General features: G+C 39.4%; 1 protein-coding gene across 6 annotated transcripts in view; it reads left to right on the top strand.

Annotated features, from left to right (window-relative positions):
- Positions 1–23593, top strand: part of dlgap4b (discs, large (Drosophila) homolog-associated protein 4b) — a 100069-nt gene extending 76476 nt beyond the window's left edge. For all 6 annotated transcript variants that reach the window (XM_026919235.3, XM_026919227.3, XM_026919252.3 and 3 more), the window contains 7 exons: positions 718–973; positions 15962–16329; positions 16727–16821; positions 17431–17942; positions 18897–18988; positions 21068–21223; positions 21735–23593. In XM_026919235.3, coding sequence (XP_026775036.1) covers positions 718–973; positions 15962–16329; positions 16727–16821; positions 17431–17942; positions 18897–18988; positions 21068–21223; positions 21735–21953 — 1698 coding nt within the window. In that variant the 3' untranslated portion in view covers positions 21954–23593. The remainder of the gene's footprint in view (positions 1–717; positions 974–15961; positions 16330–16726; positions 16822–17430; positions 17943–18896; positions 18989–21067; positions 21224–21734) is intronic.
- Positions 23594–25489: the final 1896 nt, after the last annotated feature.

Genomic DNA, 25489 nt, shown 5'->3' with positions numbered 1-25489 from the left:
CTCTGAGATTAGCCTCTAAGTCATTTCCACCCTGCCTCACTCGTCTCCCTCTCCACTTCAGCAGAGTGACAAATGATCAATTAAAGAGGCCTGGTGTAATGAATAAAGCCCACTGGAATGAAATGGCTTTGGCTGTTAATGCTACTGCTTGAGTGGTGTTGACAGGAACCTATTCATACAAAATGAAAAAAAAAAAATAATCAAATTCACTGTGTCTACTTGTAGGAACATATGATTCTCAGTTGCCACATAGAGTGTAGAGTGTGAGTCACTGGCACAAGTTTTTACTGGAGTAAATTTGCCTCAGCAATGATCTTGTGTCAATGAATTCCTCCTCTCTTTGCTCTTATACCTTAAGAGCTTGTTTTCTCTTAGCCTCTTACCATTAATCCAGAGATTTTTCTCTCAGTCACAGAGAGAAAAAAAACTTTTTTATTTAAATACTTGCATTCAAGCTATTTTACTGATAATTTCTTTGACATGTCTTTAAGATTCACTTCAACTGGTTAAATAGTTTAGTTTAGGATTAAGCAAGACACCTGTTAATGCTCATACTGAGCATTTCACACCTTTTCCCACCAACCAGACTTGGGTTTAGTTACAAGGAAATGCCAGCACAGAATCACTTAGTCACTTATCTTTACTGTGCACCTTCCTCTGTCTTGATAACACCCAACCTGGCAATCCAGGCCAACTGCTCTTTCTCTGTCTCTTCAGCTGCGGGACTCCGAGTTGAACCAACGCTATGGAGAAGACTCCTGTTCGGAATCTGTGTTTGGAGAGATGCACACACTCGCACGTTCTCACTCCCGGGCAGAGGAGCCTGATTTACCCACCTGCTTCCGTTCCCGAAGCCATAGTTACCTCCGCGCCATCCAGGCTGGCTGCTCCCAAGATGATGACACAGCATCACTAGATTCAGATTCGCCACCACCCACTGCTACAACTGTACGCACCTACAGCACCAGCACCGGTGAGTACCAAGTTCACAGACTACATTTAACAAGGGTTTAGCTTATATGACTGGTGCTGATCTATCTCAAGGAGTGTTGTTTCCAACCTTGTCTAACATTGCTCATGAGCATCATGGTGTTAATGTGTGCTCTAGGAAAATGTACTTTTATACATACAGTCTATATGAAAAGGAACAAAGTATTAATTTTTTCATTAAGGGGTCATTGATATCGAAAAATATGTGAAATTCAACCCTATTACTGACATTCAGTACTGAATCAGTACATCCCTAATTCATTTATATAAGAGCTGAAAAGTTATTCCACTTGTTCTCCCTTCTCTAACACTTCACCAGACAAAATTCTTCCACTTTTGACAAAATTCCACCTGATAAAATGTCTCACCCCGAAGGGGGTCGCTAAGCAGCGAGGAAGGGACGCAAGGAAAAGAAACGAGGAGGCGCAGTTTATAAAATGAGACGCACTCCTATCTTCATTCACTACTGGCGTCAGACATGGGCGGGAGTCTAGTGGTATTACAACGCTGTTGCGTGACTGGGCTTTAGGGTTGGTCCATGGCACCGTGAGCCAATCACATACGCGTACCTTCGTGACCGACAGCCGATTTATCCAATGAGGTGCATCTTTTCCGAACAATACTCCAATGGTCAATGGGAGAGGCGTTTCTCACAATCCTTTCTTTCCGCGACGTGGACCACGATACGGAACGTCTTACGGCAAATAAAATTGTGCTCGTTTGAAAAAAAAAAATAATAATAATAATACAGCGTGAGGTGTGTTAAAGAATGTTATTTTAGCGTGACTCGGGAGGCGTGGTTTCAAGTGGAGGTTTATTCGGAGGAAACACAGATGCGCTGAGCTGAAGATACGTGATGGGTGGTAAATAGGTAAATACACTATCTCCTGCCGTTTAGCTCTGAGGTGGCGATGTGTTATGTGTGTGTTTTTTTCCTGTTTGAATCTGTCAGACGTGTCGGAGGTTCTGTTTCCTGAGGGTTGTGCTGGTTAAGCTGTTACAGTAATGGATGCTTTCCTCCAGCAGCCGCCTACCTGCCTGTGTGACTCTCAGCTCTCTCAGTCTGAGGCAAACTGGCGGATTACACCCAGGTCTGAGTGACTTAGAAAAAGGGGATTAAATGAATAGACATTATTTGTTGTGGGCTTGCTGTTAGAAGTGCTACCTCGGTTTTAACGTTAAAGCCGGTATATATATTTTTTTTCCTCCAAGAAGCCGGTTCCTGGCGCTTCACAGAACGAAACGGTTTTGGCAGAACACAGTACAGCAGCACGCTAGGTTTTATTTTATTCCACCTAGTTTCATTATGCTAATTGGCTAGCTTTGTGTGAGATATTGTTCTTGTCAGTATATATACAACCTTTGAACTGTTCAGCAGAGCACGTGCGCGCGCCTCGAGCTAAACGGGGTGGTGTCAGTCAGCCACGCAGCGGCCCCGCCCACTGGCCCACAAGACAAGCCCCGCCCACTTCCTACACACCCGTAGGGACTGTGCTGAAACTCCTCCGAGTCGGTCTGAGCTCCCTTTCACGTTCACTGTTAAACTCCACGCTGGTGTTGTTCCATAAACTTTAGTATCCATAGAGCAAGAGGGTGAGTAGCCTATTAAACTAAGTTATATATGTATCTTTATACCGCAGCTGAATTCTGTATTCTGATTGGTCAGAAGGCGTTGATTAATTTTCTATAGCAGCAGCTCATTCAGCTCATTCACAGGGACTTGTGTATGGTGAAGGCTCCACATAATCTAATGACCGGGTTAAAAACATGTTGCTGTTTAACAAAGAACAATGTATCATTGATATGGTGACGCTTACTGTTAGGAGACATGTATTTAACATTTAAGGGAGGAGTCTCAGTGGTAGCGGGCAGCGGTTGCTCAGTGGTTAAGCTGTTGGACTACTGCTCAGAAGGTCATGAGTTCAATCTCAAGCTGCCACTGCTGAGCCCTTGAGCAAGGCCCTTAACCCTCAACTGCTCAGGTGTATGAAAAAAAAAAAAAAAAAAAAAAAGAGATAAATGTAAGTCGCTCTGGATAAGGGCGTGTCTGCCAAATGCCATAAATGTAAATGTCTCAGAGTTTTGAAGCTGTAAATCACGACAAAGGACTTAGCACTTTCTCTTTTCTTGGTAACATGACAGGTTTCACTTTTTGTCTTAATAACTTTGAGAAGGTGAAGGCTGGTGAAGGAATGAATGTTTATAGCTGCTATAATGTGCGTGATAACAAGAACTAACTTGCCAAGTGGATGTTCATAACATTACATGTAGCAATAAACAGTTAAAAAGCATGACAAAAATGTAATTGTTGACAAATTGCTGTGGTATAAGAGAAATAAAAACTTTAATATGTGCAGTAATGGAGAAATAATCAACAGGAATGGTGGTAACAGTAACTCCGCTTTGCACTGGGTCACATCACACCGACCCATAGTGGATTGTTTTCCTATACCATCACCCGAACCCCTCTTACCCCTCAAAACAAACCCCCCACTTTGTCTTATCCCTTACATGTAAGTTATATATGTATTTATATATCTACTAAGATACTGAAAACTGAGACTTGACAACTCTGGGGTAATGAGGCAACTTTAATCTGAGTAGGCTTGAGTTACATCACAGTAAGATTTGTATGTATATGTGAGCATTAAGTGGAAGTATAATAATCTTCAGCTTTTATATTTCTGTGCCAGTTTAACAGTTTGAATAGCTTCAGGGTGAAAGCAGCAGAGTTGTGTGCATCATAGCGATCCGATTACAGCCGACTGTTTATAAGCAAACAATCCGCCCTGCTTTTACAATCAGAGGAACTCAGTACAGAGAGATTTCCACACACAATGCTTTTCTCACTGTACAGTGTCACAGATACCACATTTCGTTTTTTGTTTAGTAGTTTGGTGTCTGTGTTTTTTCAAGCAGAATGCAGAGGATTTAGAAAGTTCTGCTTCAGTATTATCATACTACAGACACAACAAAGGAAACCCACAGATTACTTTGCTTAAAAACTTTACAGGTACTAACAAAGCATAATCACTTTTTTCATTCCTGGCACCTGGTCTGAAAACCACTGCTGCAGGGCGCTGAACATGTTGCAACCTCGCGATGCAAGAATTTTCATTGTAATTTTATTGTACATGATGTTTTCCTTGGCATTTGTTCCTAAAATCAGTTAGGGATGATGAGGGATATCTGATGATGAGGGATATCTCTGAGCACTTTTTTTTCCTGTTTTCCCACAAGCACCTCTTACACTGGCTTTGTGCTTCTTCTATACAAAGTTAAAGCTGCTTATCTATTAAGTAATTTCTCCTTCTGCACACCTTGTGTGTGTTGGAGACCTACTGCACCATGGTCAGGGTTTGTCGATCTCTGAAAGGTTAAAGCGATTTAAAAAATAAAAAATAATTTGGTCTGGATTGGTTATGTTTACCATTCGAGTATGCTCAGTACATGCATGACTTTTGTAGCCATACACATTCATATTTGGTTTTTGGGGAAGTTGACCAGAGCCAAGCCAGATGAGACACTGACAGTGTGCATTTATTTGCGACTCATTTGATATTTTTAACCAATTTCTCACCTTATGAATTTTTTTTAATTAAACTTTACCATAACACGTGAAAATCCAAAATTGTTCATAGACAGTGAAGAGTTTAGTGAGAACAGGTTGGTGATCAATGAAACCAGCTAGCTTTCATGAAGTAACTCTCTTAAAGTGGTAAATTGTTTTATAAACAAAAAATTTTATGTAAACTTACTGAGATGACTGTACATTACCACATTTTTGCATATCAGAATTTGGAAAAACTGTTGTGTTTTTGAACCTGGTTTCCTCAGTCTGCATATGCTGTGAGAAAAGTAAAAGATTTCACGTATATAGCAATTGGCGCTTCCCAAAACGACTCCAATCCTGAAATCGAAAAAGTGAAGAACAAAAGTGAAGAACAAGATCAGCTCAAATAAAAAAAATCTGGTTCTTTTGTTTTGGGTTGTGAATGCAGATGTTAATGAAGGCAAATCTTACAGCTGTTCTTGTATGTACTGTCCTTTTCCCCCCATAGCATCTACAAACACGACACACAACCTTTTTTTTTTTTAAATAATTCGCATTCTATGGATGTTTTTACAGTTACACCATGCAGTGCTTGGCATACATATCTTCATCAATGGAAAGTTGCCCAAATTTAGAAATATATTATAATATAATATAATATAATATAATATAATATATTATATAAATCTTTTATAATGTTATATGCTGGTGTAGATTTCTTGTCTGGGTTATTAGGTTTTTTTTAAATCATAATTGCTCAGTGGACAGGTATAGGTTCAATAACCATCAAAAGGGGGGAAAAAACTACTCGTTATTGAGTTTCACAAGTTTTCACTTGATCTGTGTGTTTAATTGTAATGCACTTCACAGTGAAGTGATGCACATTGATGCTGTAACTATAACACGTAAACTACTCATTTCAAATCCTGAAGCATACTGCATTACACACATCAACTGAGGCGTGCTCTGACTGACAGTAGAACTTTTTTTTTCTGAGGTAGATTAATTGGCGTGAACAGATAACAGGCAATCTTTTCTGAATCAGTGACACGCAGATGATTAGAAACAGATGCAACCGGGCGAAATTGAAAATCTGAATAATATCTTTTGTGTATCATGTTTTTGTCGAGATCATACACCTAGTATGCCTAGTATGTTTCGTGTGTGTGTGTGTGTGTGTGTGTTCCTCCCCCAATCATCTTTGCACGCAGCATCTAATCTAGCCAGATATTTAGAGGGTTTTTTTTTTTTTTTGCCAAAGTGACTGTGGCATTTTCAAGCGAAGTTTACATGCCTGTTAGCATAAATTAATGGAGGAAAAATGTTCCATCTGACTTAGCTGTAAATTAGCATTTAATTAGTATTCATTTTTGTTACACAGTATTTCTGAGCAGATGGTGCGCTTGGAGGTTTTTTGTTTTTTTTCTGCCAGACGTAGACCGGGATGCTGTACTTTGTGGCAAAGACAGGGGTGCGAATATGGCAGTGTGCCAGTGTGTTTTTTGGCCGTCAGCTTGTGAGTTGGCACAGCCCCAACAGTTGAGAGCATATTGTAGAGAGAGAGAGAGAGAGAGAGAGGGAGAGAGAGAGAGAGAGAGAGAGAGAGAGAGAGAGGAGTAAAGAACTTAACATGGATCATAGCAAGGGATGGGCTAGATGGAAAATAAACACAGAAAAATGGGATCCGTGATGGCACAGGCTATTCTTGTGTTTACCAAGTTATCACTGTGAGGCAACCTATTAGCATGCATCATTTAACATTAACAGCGTTAAGAGACGCTGACTTTGCGCTTTTTGGCGTCTCTTCTTCTGGCCCTGGGTAAGAGACAATATTCTGGGCTACATAATTGTGTATTGCTATTATGCCTGTGTGCAGGAAAGACTGGAAGAGAGTGCAGATGTGGGCAGATTTTTTTACATTTACATTACACGTACATTACAAACCAAAAGTGTCCATAAAGTCTACTACCAAGAATTTGCGAATAACTAATGTAGTCAATAATTAAAAATGAATACTATTTTGACATTCTGTTCCTAGACCTTTCTAGAACTAGATAATTGTACACAAATAAAGTAAAAAAAGCTTCTTTTTTTTTTTTTCCCTACAGAAAATTGTGAACACGATGTTCTGATATATCCAGAGCAGACGTTTATTTTTGCCTTGTTAGTTCATGTCTCTAGTCGTATTGTTCACCATTCATCAGTATCAGTAATCTAATCAAGGTGCACAGACTTTTACTCTCCTCTAAATGACTGCTGATTTTGATTGTCACCCTGAACACGTGGAAGGGTAATGACATTATGCTTCATCTCCCCGTTCCACCACCCCCAGCTATGATCAAATGAATGCACAGTCTGGTTCACTCAGAAATACTGTGCAAAAGTCTTAGGCACATGCAGAGAAATGCTGTAAAGTAAAGATGTCTTCAAAAGTAATGAAACTAAACATTTCTACATAAACAAAAACAACACTATAAAGAGCAGTAAACAGTAATAAACTAAACAAATTCAGTATTTGGTGTGACAACCCTTTTTTTTTTTTTTTTTTTTTTTTTTTTTTTTTTTTTTAAAGCAGACAAGACATCCGTAGTCTCGGGTACAATTTATGCAGTTTTATAAGGAAATTAACTGGTAAGTTTTAATGAGCACCTTGGAGAATTTTTCTGGAGACTCTGAGTGTCGTACTTTATTAATTTTATTTATTTATTTATTTTTTGAAAAACCCAGCAGCCTTCACAAATGTTTTTCCGTTACTTAATATATTGCTTTCTTTATTGTCATACAAACATTTTTCTGTAACATTTAATTTTTTTGTTGGAAAAATAATGTTTGGAAATCTAAAATGTTTTTGTACTGATTTAGTAATGCAGAAGTCATAAAAACATCTATAACAAATTGATGAACAGTAAGTTGAGACCTTCAAAAAACAGTTTCTCTGGCTTGAGACGTTTTACACCAGAATATTAATCAAAAGTCTAAAAAACACGATCAAGCTTAAAAGTGAGGGTTATGGCTCAGTATGTTAAAATCAGAGAATTTATCTGTCATGTAGAACCTTCTAATTACAAGGTCACACTTATTCATTCATACATTATTCACACACATTCACACCTAGGGGCAATATAGCATAGCCAGTTCACCTAACTGCGTTTTTTGGGGAGGTGGAAGAAAACCGGAGAACCCAGAGTAAACCCACAAGAACACATGGAAACATGAAACTGCACGCAGACACTAAGCCGAGCTCAGGATTGAACCGGGGACCCTGAAGCTGTGAGCTAGCAATACTATCCACTACACCACAATGCTGCCTCTTATTATTACATTAGCAAATTTTTACATAATTAAATACAAACATTTTTTTTAAAAAAGATGAAGTATTAGTATTTAGTATTGGACTCAGACTTCAATACCTTACTGTGACTCTTTTAGAGCAAGTTTCTACACCCTAGATGTTAATGGTACTTCGTTGCAGATAATGCATGGTTCAGTCCGTTCTGTGCAGGAGTGTTGGCGTCACAGAGCCACAGCCAAGTTTAGCCTGGCTGATGATAATGATTAGGTCTCCATCTGCTTAATTGCATGGCATGGAATAAAAGATCTGGCAACGAGAGCAGTCGAAATCGGTTCTTATATCAAATTGGAGGACTTTTTAATTCAAAAGGTCGGCTGTCTCCAAGAACGCAGTAATTGGTTGCATCTAAGCCTGTTTTCTGTTTGCCGCTCAAGCTTTAAAATCGCTGTATGCTCAAGGCACCTCAGGAGGCATGCATTATTTAGACTTACATTACAGACTTACAAGGATGCAAGGATGTTGCACATTGAATTCATAAATATGCAGTGCACTTCAGTCACTCTTTAGTCGCTGGGTAGTAAATAACACTTTTCTCTCAATCCCTTTCATCAATAAATGTGCAAGATGTTATTAGAAGGCTTTAAAGAGGTTGGATTTGATTGGTGGGTGTAAGTGTGGTTTCTCTGTTTCCTGGTTTCCTGGAGGCCTCATTTATACATAACTCCGTTTCCGTTCTATATTTGGTCACCTAGGCACCTAAGACGTTTTGAGATACACTGGTTTCCGTCAGGTCTATTAAAGATTCCAGATTTAGTCTGTTACTGAGTTCTTGTGAAGAGCTATTTAGAGGACATGACATTGAGCAGGGCCTGGAGCATCATACAGTCGGTATGCAGACAGTAACGATCTCATGCCTCTCTCTTTCGCTCTACTTCAAGCTCTCTTTTCTTTCAGACAGTCATAAATTACATCACGTTTACACCCATTAGTTTAGTGATGACACATACCTTCCCAGAGACACTGTATAGCTGTATACACATGCGTACACTCATGACTGAATGTGTAACCAAGTCACCACACACGGCATTTCCTGTCTTCTCCTAGCTGCCTATTTTCCCCTGAGTGTATCTCCATCTCGGTGGAGGCTCTGATCCAGGAAATCTACTGTATTCTATGCAGTTCAGTGGTTCAAGCCTAATCCATAGTTACATGTTCCAGAGATGAGATTACAGGAAAGGATGAGAAGAGTTCTCCCTGAGCCAAGTATGGATGAAGGGACATCATAGAATCAGCTGGGTTTATATTGATCTGACTAGCCGTGAAATTCTGGCAGTGGCCAGCCCTCACTGCAATAAACCACTTAAATATTTACTGTGGTCCAGGTAGGGCTGCGGAAGTGGTCCTATTTTTATCTTTTTTGGCTTCTTCAGTAGATTAATCACAATCGATTGTGACATGGGCAAGCTTAGCTAAGTTTAGCATACTGTGTGTGTCTGTGTCTGTGGCATGTTTTGTCTCTATCTGGGAACCAAATAGGATAGTTTAACCTTCAGGTGATAGTAGGCTGCTCTCCATGAGGAAACTGCCTTTTTTTTAAACCCATTAAAATTTAAAAACCCAAAGATTTCTTTTTAGTTAGGTAGGCATAGCATTATTTGGCAACAGTAACACACAAATGCCATACGATGGACTGGTGTTCCATGTGTTGTGAATTCTCTCGCCTTGCACCTAGTGTTGTCGAGATGGGCGTTACTACGACCCCAACCAAGATAAAGCTCTTTCTGAAGATGAATAAATGAGTAACATGCAAGTCAGTTGAGCAAGTCAACACAAGTCAATTAGAGAATTAAAGTAAGTGTGTGTGTGTGTGTGTGTGTGTGTGTGTGTGTGTGTGTGTGTGTGAGAGAGAGAGAGAGAGAGAGAGAGAGAGAGAGAGAGAGGCAGAGGCAGATCAGGTGTTAAGTTCTGAATTCCTTCTAAATACAGTGCTGCATATTAACAGCATGATTGCCAAATTCCTGTGTGCTGTCTCATCACTCAAGCTACTATCAGCAAAGCTGTCAACATATCTTTGGTGAGTGTGTGTGTGAGTGAGTTTTTCAGACGTGTACATGAGCATGTAGCACCTATAAAACAAATTTAGTTAAATACATTAGTCAATTGGATGAGCAGTCTGCTCCTGTGTAACAGCATGTTAATCAGACTTGGATCCGTTTTCAGTTCATCTTTAGTAATTTAGTAGTTATGCCTGTTTTTGTTCATGTTCAATGTCTTTCTAAAGCCAAATCAGGAAAAAATATGTCTTAGCATTCTGTATGCAGAGAGGGCTGGATGCCACAGCACATGTTTTCTGAACTGTTCCAGCTTTGAGTCTGTAAACTGATAGGTTAGTAATTTGTGGCTTTGTACATGAACTGTAGTTTGCTCAAGTCCAGCATTCTTAAAGCACAGGACCTTATAGAGTATAAGATGGAAGCCTCCATCTCTATCATGGAGGCTGGTCTGAAGTAGTTTGTATGTGTTGTTTAGCTAATCTCAAACAATATTTAGGTTAGCATTTTGGGCCACTACAGATTCATATAAAGCGAGGACAGAAGTGTTTGGACATGTTAATCAGAAACTTGTAACCCAACTGCTGAAAACAGCTATGGTTGGTTTGTTTGTTTGTTTGTTTGTTTGTTTGTTTGTTTTTGTTTAACCCCAGATCTGGGGAAACTGCTTGAACTAAATGAAGACTGTACAAAAAAAGTACAAGATACCAAATGCTGTTTATTACATACATTTTATTCTGGTTTGCAGAATCAGCCTGACCTAAAACAGGGTTCTGTCAGACGGAATCAATCATATATGCAGTATAGCTATTTCATTGGCTCATTATTTGTTTATTCATAGTTTGACATGGTGGTCTATTCTTCAGTTTAAAAAAAAAAAAAAAAAAAAAAAAAAAAACTTTTGAAAATATATCAAATGTTTCTGTTTTGAATACAGCTAAACAAATTTTCCCCTGTATCATATATGATTACTTTCTACTTTTTCCTCTCACTGAGTCTTGTTTCTGTCATATGTAGTCTTGTCATGTGTACTGTCCTAGAGCTGACCTGACAGTGAACACTGTGAGTGAGTCTCGAGTCACACCCAAGCACGCAAGTCTTTTCAACATTTCACTGGAAGGATGTAAGAATTCTGGACGGGAACTAGCTTGTCACATATCTGTGCTAATGAAGACTATGAGAAAGTTTGTGTATGTGTTCATTTAAATGTCTCTTGTCATCACTGTCATCTTAACTGATGTATAAAACAACCAGAACCAGTCAGGCTGCAGTATCAGTTGCTGCTTCAATGTAAGCTGAGCTTCAGATGCGCTTCCTTTCATCATATCAAACTTTGGTAGTGCTATTAACATTAAAAGAGCTGCATTAAAAAGTACAAAATTGTAAAAGGATATTTAAAATGTTTGCTACACACCTGTAGTGTTCTGGAAGGGAATGTTTGGTTGAGTTGATGAAGCACTGTTTGTGTTTGGGTAGGGCACTGCCTCAGGTGTTTTATTATCTTTCAGCTAAGTCAGGGATTTATGTTTAAGCATTAGGACGCTTCACATATGCACTTAACACAGTGCATGCTGACTCTGCAAAGAATGAGGGAATGTAGTTATCTGCTTCAGAAGTATAGCCCAGCTCCAGGTGAAAATATAGTTAGCCATCACAGATGAGTGAGGAATAAAACATGACTGGGCGTGCTGTTATATAATACCAGCTTTCACCATCAGATCTCAAACCCATAATGAGCTCGTAAATCTCCAAAAAGTGGCAAATGGAATGGGACCAGTGCATTCATAACAAAATACATGAAATCAACTGTTCAATAAATGAAAGACACTTCCCTCATTTCCCCTTGGAATCCAGACATAACCAGACCATATATACAAGGTGCGGTATTGGACGCTCAGGACTTATGTGTTCCTACTGAACGGGGAAGAACCAGCAACTTGTGACTCCTGTAAGACAAAAATGACCGTTAAGCATATATTACTGGACTGTTCTACTCTTAACAATACTAGACAATGATTCTACTCAGAAAAGACATATCTAGAAGTCTTCCAAAATGTCTCAGCAGGAAAAATCCTAGACTTCTTATCAGCTATTAAAGTGAAGAACCTACTTTGGTCTTGCCAAGAAAATAGTCATCGATGCTGACACGGTATTAAAAGAACAATAAATGAAATACATAATAACAGCACCCCCTCTTATACCACAGCAATTTGGCAATTATTACAATAATAATTAATTAAAGAATGACACCTCAAGCCTTTAATTTGTTTATGGTTACATTTACTGTTGTGCACACCCATGAAAAAAGTTAGCTCCTGTTAGCATGTTGAAGCAGATGCAAACAGTTATGCCATCACCAGCCTGACTGTATTCTCTCTCTTCAAATTAATTAGACCAAAAAAAAAAAAAACACAGCTTGTCATGTTACAGAGAAGGCCGAAAGCATACACTCCACTGTTCTGAAGACTCTCCTGTGGTGGAAAACTTACTGACCATTACAAAGCACTGACACTCCTTCTGTAAGTGTTAAATAAACATCTCCTAATAGAAAACTTCACCACACCAATGATTATACACATTTCTTTGTTAAATAACATAGTTTCTTAATCTATTTATTATTAGGTGGAGCATCCACCATACAAGTCCCTGTGTATGAGCTGTTGCTATAGAAACAATTCAGTATAACAGAATGAGTGCTTCAACGTAAACCTGTCATTTATGTTACAGCCGGAGCTGTTGTCAGAGCCATGCTGTTACAGAAAAAGAATCCAGACCTTCTTATTTGAGTATTCATCAGCTCTGTGGTATAAAGAATGTTAATCACCACCTTTCGAAACAATCACATTCGAGCATTCAACAGCACTGTTGTATACTGAAGGTTAAACTAGTTTAAGTGCTCCTCACAATATCATTCAACCATCTTTATCCAAATTCATCTAGAAAACACAAACTGGTCTGGAGCAAGAATCCGTTCCAAGTTAATCATGTTTTCAGTTGAGAGTTTCATTTATAATTATGGATTATATTTAGTATTATGGTTTATGAGTCTGGAAATGCCCTCATGTTTTTCAGTTCAGGTGTGTCCTCAGTGGTGAAAGTCAGTTAAAGGGAAGTTCTGAGTCAGCTTTCAAGACTTAAATTCGTGTATCGTCTTACACAATCCATTAAGAAGCTATTACAGAGCCACTGAAGAATAGCCAGCATCGTCTGAAGCCTAGTCACTAAGCAGCAGCAGAGGTATCACTGCTCATATGACGTGAGTCATGAAGCTGTAAGCAGTCTCCAGTCAAGGGAGTAATAGCCAACAGTGTTGACTCAGCTGACTCTGATGTACACCACGTTTCTTTCGCTAGACTGGAATTCCCCATTGATGCACAGTATATCTGATGCACCAGCTGAATACAAATGTATTTGGATTAAAAATGGGAGTTAATGTGCAGAACGTTTCAGTAGCTGATTAGCGGAAATGAGTCAAAGTGTCTGGAAACTTGCATTTACATGCGTTTATCTGGGCTTGATCGGATAGCAGTGTGTTTCTGGTAAGCTGGGCATGGCAAAATAGCCATCCATTTCTGGTGAGCTCAGCATGATCAGATAGCAATATGTTTTAGTTACATCACCTGGTCTTCTTCCAGACATCATCTCTCCAGTTTAGGTGAGCCTGTGCCCTGTGTAGTCTCACATTCCTCTTCTTGGCTGACAGGAGCGGAACCTGATGTGGTCTTCTGCTGTTGTAGCCCATCCGCCTCAAGGTTCGACATATTGTGCATTCTGAGATGCTTTTCTGCTCACCTTGGTTGTAAAGAGCGATTATTTGAGTTACCATAGCCTTCCTGTCAGCTCGAACCAGTCTGACCAGTCTCCTCTGACCTCTCAAATCAGCTAGGCATTTCTACCCACACTGGATGTTTTTGTTTTTTCTCAAGAGAAAACTCAAGAGACTTTTGTGTGTGAAAAATGCCAGGAGATAAGCAGTTTCTGAACTACTCAAACCAGCTCATCTGGCACTAACAACCATGCCATTCTTATGTTTAATGTGAACATTAACTGAAACTCTTGACTTGTCCATGCAGAATTTTATGCCATGCGCTGCTGTTACATGATTGTCTGATTGGACAATTGCATGAATGAGCAGGTGTAAAGGTGTTCCTAATAAACACTGGCTGGAGAGTGTATAAGCAAGTGTGTTTATTTGCATATTACAGGAGAAATCTCTGACAGAGTTCTAGACAATCTTGTCTACTTACTCTTTGAGTAACTAGTGAAGTTACTCAAGTCTACTGAAGTTCATGTCTCTGGTTGTGACTATGGTTCCTGGAAGCAGAAAGACTTGAAATACAAACACACATACACACACAAGCAAACAAACAAAACAGCAACACTTAGCATGGATCACATTTAACAGCAGATCTTTTGTCTTGCCTGTTTACCTTAATCTCTCTCACGTGTTTGCACAGGACTTTGAATACCTGCTATTGGACAAAACAGGAACAGGAGTTCTTTCACGGCTTTGTACCACTTAGCTGTCTGTCTGCTTGCTGCATGTTTCCTGTCATGTTTTACATTGTAAACATGGTTTGGATTTGAGCCTTAACATTGTTTTCTGATGTGCACTGATGACGAGATTTACACACAAGCTATACAAGAGTGGGCAAGTAAACCTCAACTTTACTAGAGGGCTGAAAACACAATCTCAGCTCTAGGTCATTATGTATGGTATGCAGAGAACTAAATTAGAGAACTAAAATAGTATGAATAAAAACACACAACATTTGGGAAGAGTTCTGTGAGCTTCCCTGCCATCATTTCACCAATTGCTAGCTGGCTGGCTGTCTGTTGGCACCACCCATGTTCCCCAAAATATGCTTCTGTTACCTCATGCTGAGACAGACAGACACACATACAGCCTTGAACACTTATACACATCTGCAGACGCCACTTTACACACTCTCATAAATCCCCCCCACTCCACCCAAACACACATCCACATGTGCACTCACCCACCTACTGAGAGACAGGCCTGGAATAACAAGCGTAGTGTTGGAAAAAGGGGAGCAGGGCAGCATGTTTGCGTCAGAGAGCAGCGTACAGTAAACACTGGTAACCTACACACATGCAGTGAGGTATGGAAATGGTTTCGTGTGAATGACAATCAATCAGCCAAAAAAACACTTTCTCTAAAGCTTTGGCAAATCAGTGTACTCACATTCTCACTCAATGGGTTGAGATGATCTTGTGGGTGTGCAGTAGATATGTGTGTTGATATCCACACACTTTCAATCCATTACACAGAGCAGGATATTCGCTTATAAACAAGTTCAATCAGCAGTAAAGCAGCACTTCATCACAGATTGCCTGAGGTCTACTTACTTAATGGTTGATTCTGAACAGCCTTTTGTCTTTTGTTTGCCTTTAAACAAGCAGCGGCTCTCCTGCTATGTTTGACGGTGCACTTTTTTTTTTGAAAATCTGTGCACCTATACATCAGTTGTGTTGACTTAAAGATCAACAGTTTATCTAATGAGTCAGTAAAATGAGACATGAGAAGAAAAGAATAGTAAAAGAGAAAGAGTGCACTCTGGTATAATTGGTGGAAAATTAGAGCCAGTCATGACTTCCTGCATCAACTTCTTTTCCTGGGTTTTTTTTTTTTTTACCCACATACATTCTATCACAAATGCTTTGGGGCGTGGGCTGAATGAATCCTTTATTTCAGAAATTCCATGACCTCTCACACGCAGATAGAGAGAGAGAGAGAGAGAGAGAGAGAGAGAGTGAGAGTGAGAGAGAGTGAGAAAACTAGTTGCTGTCACTTAGCTGTGTTCAGCGTTTCCTGCTCTCCAGAAATCATATTATAGCTAATTTCATATCTTGTGTGCTGTAGAACACCACTCCAGATGGCAGTTGTTACTCAGAAAACATCTTCAAGATTAAAGTGCAGTTGTTTAGACAGTTCTGTGAATTGAACAAAAAAAATCCTCCGTAAACACACTAGCAACGTTCTGTTTGGTTACGGGTGTAATAGTAAGGTTTCGGGTGTAATGGTAATATTTCCTTTTACACTCTTCTGTGCAGTCTCAACATGTATAACAACGTGTAAGAAGATAGCTCCGCCCCCTGTCCCTCCCCGCAATTCCAACTCCAAGCCCTTTATCTCAGTGACAGTGCAGAGCAGCACCGAATCGGCGCAGGACGGTTACCTGGACAACCACGATCGCAAGAGCCAAACCAACGGCAGCTCCTCAGACAGCAGCCTGACAAAAGGGTCACGAAATCACCCGCCTGTGCTTGGACCTCGTGAGCCACAAGTTCCAGCAGCTGTGGTGCTTCCACCTGAGCCCTCTCGTGAGCTGCAGAATGAGCAGGTGAAGGCAGGAGGAGCAGCAGACGAGCCCAGGACGGAGCCTGTACCACGTCGCAAACTTTCCTCTATTGGAATACAGGTGGGTGCAGAATACAGTTTCAGGCAGGACTTTCATTCCTGCATTTTAAAACATGTTGACGACTGCAAGAGAGAGCTGCAAGGCTTAATCACAGACTGATCTTGTGCCCTAGACTACATCAGTGTTTTTTTTTTGTTGTTTTTGTTTGTTTTGATGCACAGATTTTTATCTTGAATACCTCATAAGGTATGTTGATGTAGTAAAACACTGAACTCTTTGGGAACATGGCCATCCAGTACAGGAAATTTAATGTTGTTTAACCTTATATTCAGTACAAGTATGTACAAAAAAAAAAAAACTTTGTGCATATTGTATTCCTTTTAACGTTTTGTAACGTCTAAGTGAGATTGGGAATAAATGAACTAAATAAACTCTATATTCTGTCGTGAAATAATAGGTGGACAGCATCCAGGAAATTCAGAACCGAGTCGAGACACCGCCTCCATTGGCCAGATTCCAGTCGATTGGAGTGCAGGTGGAGGACGGCTGGACGTGAGTACTTCCTGTCTCGCTGTTCTCCTTTCCGCTTCCTGCAATACATTAATATTATATTTTATTAATATCTTTTAAGTGGAAGAAAAGGACATCTATTGTGAGATATTTTATCAGTATTAGCCCATGAATATGAATTATAAAAATATTTGTGCTCCACAGACAAACCATGCTGTCTAACTTTGCTTATAAAGATAACTATCTATGCCTATCTATAAAGAAAAGTGTATATATCACACTTCCACCAGAGACTCTTCTTACTTCCTGCCAGATACATCTCTGTCTGCTGTACGGGGATGTAGATCCCTAAATTCAGCACTTTTTAGTCTGGTATTCAGAGCTGTGTTTGCTCTTCTCTGCATAGGCTTTCACTTATCTCAGTTACAGATAGGACAGAATCCAAGGACAGGCCTGGGGAGTTTTTTTTTTTTTTTTTTTTTTTTTTTTTTTTTTTTTTTTTTTTTTTAACCACAGCTTTCTGGCAAGAACAGAACATTTAAAATGACAAGAATTAATATTCTTCTTTTTTTAAGCATAAACATTACTATTAAATGTGGTCTTAGTTAAATACTAATGTCTTTTTTTATTGCTGTTTTCTTCTACACCCAGACTCAGCCGCTCCAGTAGTATGGCATCTAAGCAGGAAACTGACTCAGACACACAAGATCTCTCTCTTAATTCTACCACCAGTGTTACATCCAACAACACTTCCAGACCCACTGAGAAAAAAGTCATGGTCAACAGCGCTAGCCAATCCGTGGACTTCCACGCTCAAATCTCTCTTGACAATGGTAGCCACGACGATGATATTGTGACAACCAGCGGTCCTTCCCGCCAGCTCCTGACTAATCGCTCGACAACGAGAAGCAGCTCTTCCTCATTTTCAGAGAGTTTAGACCCTGCCCTCGACCCGTCCTCCCTGCCTCCGCCTGACCCCTGGTTGGAGAGCGGCAACGGGACTGGGAACGGAGGCCCCACGCACACGTCATCAGGTGGCATGTCGGCATGCCGGAGAGATGGGCATTGGTTCCTGAAGCTGCTGCAGGCGGAGACCGCACGGATGGAGGGATGGTGCAAACAGATGGAGGAAGAGACCAAAGAGCACCAGCTCTCAGAGGAGGGTAAGAGAGAATTGTTGTGTGTGTGTGTGTTTGTGCATGCAGCTGCTGACTACAAAGATGTGACTCAAAAAGCATACCATGTATTTTAAAATATATACTTGAGTAATGAAATTACTTACATTCTGCACCAAGCAAAAAAATGACAATTTATTTATATTGTGTGGTACTTCAGTATAAATTCTTGCTCTGTGCTACAGTCTTTCGGCAAAATTTAAACCTCAGCACCATCTGGTGGTTTCGCACATAAGCTCAGGTTGCAACCACTAAAGGCGAAAAGTGTCAAATGTTCCACAGTTCATTTTTCAGTAGTTTTATCATTCAGGTATTAATGTACACTACATTTCACTGAATTTTTCCAGCGTGAACACACGGCCCACACTAAAGGCACGCAAAGTACCCTATTTGAGACACAGCTCAAGACTCATTTGAGCTCTAAAAACAAACTTGCATGTGATGAATTTTGAATTCTTATTGGCAAGTTTGTGGGGAATTTGCATTGGCTGGTAAATGCCAGTGGGAGATTTGGATTGATTTGGTTTGTGTCAGTGCTGGATTGGATTGGATCTTTGCTGTCAGTAGTGAATTGGCTGGTTGGTGTAATTAAATAAGAGAAAGAAAACAGAAAGGAGGATAAAAAGGAATTCAGTTTTTTGCTCGGGGATTGGAGGTTGACTGAAAATTTCAACTTCAGTCTTTTTACAAACAATACTTCTTTTGCAATTAACACTGTTATTAAAGAAGAACCTAAATCCAGATGGGTCAGATTTACACATTTTCTCTGTTTTTAGACTGAACAGACAGGGTTGTAATGTATGTGTTTATGGCAAGTTGTGTACAAGGTGTGTGGTGTTGAAAGGGAATTTGTTGTTGATCAGTATGTTTTTCTCACTATCTCTGTGTGCATCTGTGTGTGTGTGTGTGTGTGTGTGTGTGTGTGTGTGTGTGTGTGCGCAGTGCTGGGTAAGGTGCGCAGTGCAGTGGGAAGTGCTCAGCTCCTCATGTCTCAAAAGTTTCAGCAGTTCAGAGGGTTATGTGAGCAAAATTTGGTGAGTCTCTCCCTTCCTCTCCATTGTTTCCTAAACACACACACACCCATACACACATGCACAAGTAAGCCATCTACCACAGAAAAGAATTATCATGGTACCTGCACATACAACTGTTGACTATTGTTATACACAGAGCCGAAGAATGACACCCACTGCTGTGAAGTAAAATTTATTTTCTAACACAATAGTATATTAACTCAGTCAGCTGATTAGAATGGTGGATATGACCAAAGTTCAGACATTAGTAGACATTTAAATCTTTTAAGAAGTTGAGAGTGAAGCCAAGAAGACACAAGGTCAGACTAGCTATGTTTACTTGCAGCCTAATAATCTGTGAAAACTCCAACAGCTAGTACAGTCAAAATACAAAAAAACCTTAATGTAAACCTACTAGTAAATGTAATGACTAATGATTTACCATTTGAGATCAGACAGGCAACTACGGGATATAATTTTTAAGAGCCGCTAAAGACATTTTCACAAGCTGTATTTTTTTTTTTGTGATTTCTTGTGTTTTACATTTATTTATTTATTTATTTATTTATTTATTTATTTGTGTTTCTTAATGACTTATATTTTATTATTTTTACTGCCTGTAGTATGTCCCTACTTGATTCTTATTATCTCATTTTTTACATCATGTGCATGTGTGCATGCTGTGAGGAAACAAATTTTATGTTACCCATTTTAGAAGATTTAAAAATAATAAGTTGGATTAAGGGGGCATCCAGCTGATATTTTAAAAAGTAGAAAGATGTAGGACACAAATTCTTTTGCATGCTTTTACAAGGACATTTAGAGGACCTTTTGCTGAGACTAAAATGATCTAAGACTTCTTAAAATACCAGTGATACAACTGAAAGTTTACCTGACATGCAGACATAATATCAGCTTCTTGGTACACTGCCAGGACTCTTGTTGAGAGATTCTCATTTTTGTGGTAACACAGACACTAATTTCCTCTCATTGCCTGTGCATACATTTGGTGTGGACTGCATATAATATTTATTTATTTAAAAAGAGATTGTAAGAAACAAAACAGTTCAGGATGCTGTTCCAGGAAAATAATCAAAGATGAGGAGGTGTAGTGTGGTCCAGTGCAAAGTAGAGCTACTATTACCATCCTGAAGTTGATTATTTTCCAATAACAGCATGTCCTGGAGTGTATTGTTTTCATTATACCTCAGGAGTTTGCCAGTGATTACAATTTTCTTATTTATAAAGTTGACCCATTGTAAACATTTAATGTTGTGGAATGTCTATGCAGCGAGTTAGCTCATGTCGTCACAGTCATCACCAGTGTTACAGAGAAAGCGCAAAGCCGTCTGTCCTGAAGACTTGTGTGTGAATACGTGAAGCTACTGCCTTACCTACTGTTACAAATCACTGACGGGAAAGCTAAATAAACATCTCTGTGATTTGCCTTACCGCCGGCACTACTGTCTTAGCTGTGCTGGTATAGAAAATCAAACGCCTGACCAAGCAGAATTCTAGAGCACTGTGATATAAAGCAGAAACAGTGATATGATGCACTGGGGTAGACAGAGTAACACAGCTTAAAGCAGTGCAGGCTACTGTCTGTGTGGAATTTTCCAGGTTCTCCTGTTTACGCCCACCTCCTAAAAACATGCAAGTAAGTGGCTGGTGACTCTAAATTGCCCTTGATGGACTGGTGTCTTCACTCTTCATGGAAAGGTGCCCAGTGTTACACTGCCCTCTTGTGTACAAAGAAATGAAGACATCTGACCATTTAACATGCCATTTAACATTCATTCATTATTCTTCAGTAAGCTCTATAATCCTGGTCAGGGTCACAGTGGATCTGGAGTCAATCCCAGGAACACTGAACACAAAGTGGGACTGGGGCACCAGTCCATCTTTGTGCATCACACCCATTCGCACATTCTTTCACAACTAGAAGAAATTCAGAGTAGCCAGTCCTACAGGCGTGTTTCTGGGAGGTGGGAGGAAACAAGAGTGAATCTACCCCATTTTTTATTGCTTGATTTAAAAATAATTCCAATTAAACTGCAAAGTTTTTTTGAATTTGCTTTTCTCTCTGGCTTTCTCCTGTAGAATGTGAATGCTAACCCAAGGCCCACAGCTCAGGACTTGGCAGGATTCTGGGACCTTCTGCAGCTCTCAATAGAAGACATTAGCCTCAAGTTTGATGAGCTCTACCACCTCAAAGCCAATGAGTGGAAACTGGACAGAGATTCCCCAGACAAACAGGTATAGGTTATTGTAAGAATTCAAGTAGCTATGCTGATTTTGAATATGTTTTTCCATAGTGAGGGGGTGGCATCAGTACTCATTACTTGACTACTTAAGTACTCAAACTATTTTATCAGCCAATCCATGGACTAGCAGTGATTAAACATGTTATGTACTGCATTTGTTGTAATCTTTTCTAAAAGCACAGTTTGACTCAAAGGTACTGGCTGCTAACAAATCAGCTGTTACTTTATTAATAAATATTTGTTTGTGAGTTTCCAGTTATGTTTGCACACACATGCAGTAGAAAAATCAAAGAAATAAGATTAACTGTATACATGTGCTGAATAACCTGATTATTTGGGCTAAAACCTAATCTGAAATTGAATGATTCCTTTAATTTTATTTAAGATATTGTGGCATATTGTTTACATACATGCTTGAATAATTTGATAACTCCCAAATTCAGCTAATGATCAGCTTATTAGTGTGCATGTAAACACAATTATTGTGAACTTTTGCTCTCTAGAAAACTCAGAAGCAGGCTCCACCTGTGCCAAAGAAGCCTGGAAAGAGCAAGGCAGTGCTGAACCGGGAGAAAAGCAGTGAGACGGCAGATAAACAGAGGCAGGAAGCCCGCAAGAGACTGATGGCGGCCAAGAGAGCACAGTCGGTCAAACAGAACTCGGCCACAGAGAGCTCAGACAACATCGAGATCTACGTTCCCGAAGCCCAGACACGCCTCTGAGAGAAGAGAAATAAGGAAACAGGCCCACAGCTCACCCATGTGGGGAGGGGGAAGAATGAAGAGGAAAGAGAAGACGAGTGAGAAGACATTCGAGCGCTACACAGTTCTGCTCTAATATCAAATGCAAAATGCTCTTTATTTTGGTGGCAGCCTAAAATCGAGAAAGGGGAATGTGGGAATTGTGGACAGGCCACACAAAGAGCTTCTCTTTTCAGAGACTGCCAAGGAAAACCTCACAAAGACTTATTATTATTATTGTTATTATTATTATTATTATTATTATTATTATTATTATTACTGATAATTATATCACCTAAAGTCTATATCAGACTGTTTTAATGTTCTAATATCTTGGATAAGAGATTTAATCTATGTGGACTAAGGTAGCCACACTTGGATTTTTTGCCTTTCACCACCCCATCCAGTAGAAAATACTCCTCTGAAGTTTCCATACACATACTTGCTTAGAGGATGCCTTCTTGTGTATGCCCTCTCTGAAATATTTGTCTTCCTGTTTACTAATTTGGTCTATTGATTTCAGCCTCTAGTACAAACTATAGAAATTATTTCTTTGCGATAAACAGTAACAGATAAACAAAAGCCTGTTAGAATGGAAAAGAATGGTATAGGGCACTTTTTTATTTCACCCAGCTGGTATTCACTCCCGCTTGACTTTCCCTTCGTGGTAAGCTTTCATACCATTTATACCTTTCATATCAGGTGCTTGCCTAATGTTAGTGCACACACACTCCATTGTAAAGGAGCATTTCTCTTTTTAAAAGGAGATTCTCTTTTAAAATGTGATTTAAAAAAAAGCTTAAGGAAAATAAAAATCATAAAATAATAATCATAAAAATCAAAATAGATGTAGGAAGGTTTGGTGGGTTTTGGAGAAATGATTGCCTGTTCTAATATCTTCATAAACCGTGTAATTAACAGTGATCCAATTATGTGTGACTGAACTACAACAGATAAAATACCATTTATTGCCCCTTTAAATTTTTTTCTTTCTTTTTTTTTTTTCACATTTTGCTATAAAATTATGGATGGAAGGCACATTACATGCATTTAAATCTACATGCCTCTTGTATTGCAGATAGAAATGTCACTTTGGTCACTTTGCCCACTTCGCCATATTGAAGGCACAAGCTCAGTTCTTTCAGGAATGTAACACTCTCATTATAGCTCACAGGTAGGGCCTGATCACACATCAAAACCACTGCCGATTTCAGTATCCTGTAGAAAAAAACAACCAGCTGCTTTTATGATTTTTTTTTTCACTGTAAGGAAATAACTGATCATGAAAGATAAGCGATTTAATGAGCTCACTCTAAAATGTTGACACTGTTTAAACAATCATTTTTATTTAATCGTATTTAGTCATTCTAAAGCTGTAGAACACATTACAATTCAGAGTTAAAACAATCCTAAGGTAGACTGTGGAGTGACAGCACCTCTCTGTGGTTATTTGGGTCCTACATCCTGTGAGCTGTCCTGACAAAGTGAAGGCATTTTATTCTGCATTTCACAGTCTATCTTTTTTATTCTCCTTCATTTGCTTTGTTTACCTTGTTATTATTTATCCTCACTGAAGTTACCTCTCTGTTTAAAGAAGAATCATTAAATTCTGTTATTTTATATGCATTTGTTAGGTGTCATTTCAAACTTTTTTTTACTGGTTTATCTAATGAGGACAGGGTGAACATATCTAAATTGTTACATTTGCACCAGACTAGTATTTTAACAAAACTGAAATTGCAAGATGTGTTCAGTTTCTTCAGCATTGGGTAATTTATCCACAGTGCTTCAAAAGCAGTTAATTGTGACTCTTTAGTTATTAGTCTAGCTCTGTTGGGCTTAAAGCACACTGACATTCCTAAGGAGTAATGCGAGTTCATCTGGGTCATGGGCAACAGGAAGCTGATAACACTTTTGTAACAAAATAGCTCCAGGCTTCACAACACACAGTGCTGCTGTGCTTTAATTTTTCGTGAATTTGAAGGACTCTGACGAATGAAACTTTACATCCACACATGCTCAAAACAAATATGAATCCCGAGCAATGCAACCAGAATTCTTTCATCTGACTCCCTCCATTTAAAAAGGGGCATATGTGCATTTTAACTAGGAAAGACCCAGCCATTGGCCCACCTGCTTCCTTTAAACAGACCCACACACAAACACTCTGTACGATGAAATGGTTGAGTGATTGGCTCCCTTTGTCCGCAGTGTTGTGTGTTAGCCAGGCCAGTGATGGCTCCCTTTGCTGTTTGTAGTAATGGTGTGAATGGGATCTCCTCTCTCTCCACTGCTTCTCCCCATTTGGCCAGGGGGTGAGTCGTTAACGCCTGTGGCTTTGTGTGCTGATGGCCTACAGCTTATCCCTCCACAGGGTTTAAAGGCATGTCTGACAAATCCCTGCAGAACTACTTCAACAGCCCCACTCCTACATCAGGTGAATTGGGGTTTCAAATCAGTCAGTGAAGTATGCTTATTCTGAGTCTGAGATCTGCTAAATAGAGTTGTGCTCTCTGCAGGTTAGAACAAATCATGTTGGAAATGAATCAGCTGTAGTTCTCACTGCTTCTCTGGTGTCTTATTATTACACAATAGCAAAGACAGCTGGTTAGATTGTTATTCTCAAAATGAATTCTAGAGAATAGGCCAGAAATAGTTATAACACTAAGGGCCATTAAGTGTAAACATAAGTCACTGCTTGCATATAGAATCATCAGCACTGGTTAAAGCACATTAGCTGTGTCTGAGCTTGTAACCCGAATTAGGATCATTTTTTTCACAGCTGGGGCAAAGAAAAACCTAAAAATGTATATGCGAAAAGTAGATATTGGACAATTTCACAATTTTGTCCTTGATTCAATAAATGATGAAGCAACATAAATCACATCTACAAGGCTTTGAATACATTAGTGTCTGTTACACTGCAGCTAGGAAGAGGAAGACAATGTAAACATAAAGAGACTACTAGCTGAACAGTTTCTTCTAAAAACCACTGAAGCTCTCAGAATTCCCTCTTAATGGTGGCTCTCTCAGATCCACGTTTCCCCCACTTTCACTATTTCATTTCTATCTGTTCTTATAACATCTTTGTGCTTATTGAATTTCTTTATGTCTTTGTTCATTTAATGTATTTATGTTTCCAGCTTTGCAAAATTCTTTTCTCAATCCTTTCTCACATGAAGTAGAACAGTTCTTAGATCTTGCATCTGTTCCTTGTTTTCATGTACTCTGGTCTGACTGTATTTTACTTTGCAAGTCTTTTTTCTTGATCATAGTTGCGGGCTTCCCTTAGGACCACAGTGGACCAATGTGCTCCATGTCTTCTTTGACATTGAGTGTGTTTAAAAGCTGGGAAACTGTTTTCTTTGTTGGACAGCAGAAAAGCCCCACATGTGGAATTGCGGGACAATATTCTGGAGACAACTTTCAACTGAGAGACACTTTTGGAGAGACATCCGGTTTCTGCCCTGCTCACGCTGCTTAGGTTCTAAAATTTTTAATATACCTCTTAAGTAACG

This window comes from Pangasianodon hypophthalmus, chromosome 2 (assembly GCF_027358585.1).
Source record: "Pangasianodon hypophthalmus isolate fPanHyp1 chromosome 2, fPanHyp1.pri, whole genome shotgun sequence".
Taxonomy (NCBI): Eukaryota; Metazoa; Chordata; class Actinopteri; order Siluriformes; family Pangasiidae; genus Pangasianodon; species Pangasianodon hypophthalmus.
Note: the sequence above shows the minus strand (reverse complement) of the source record. Positions and strands in the feature narration are given on the sequence as shown.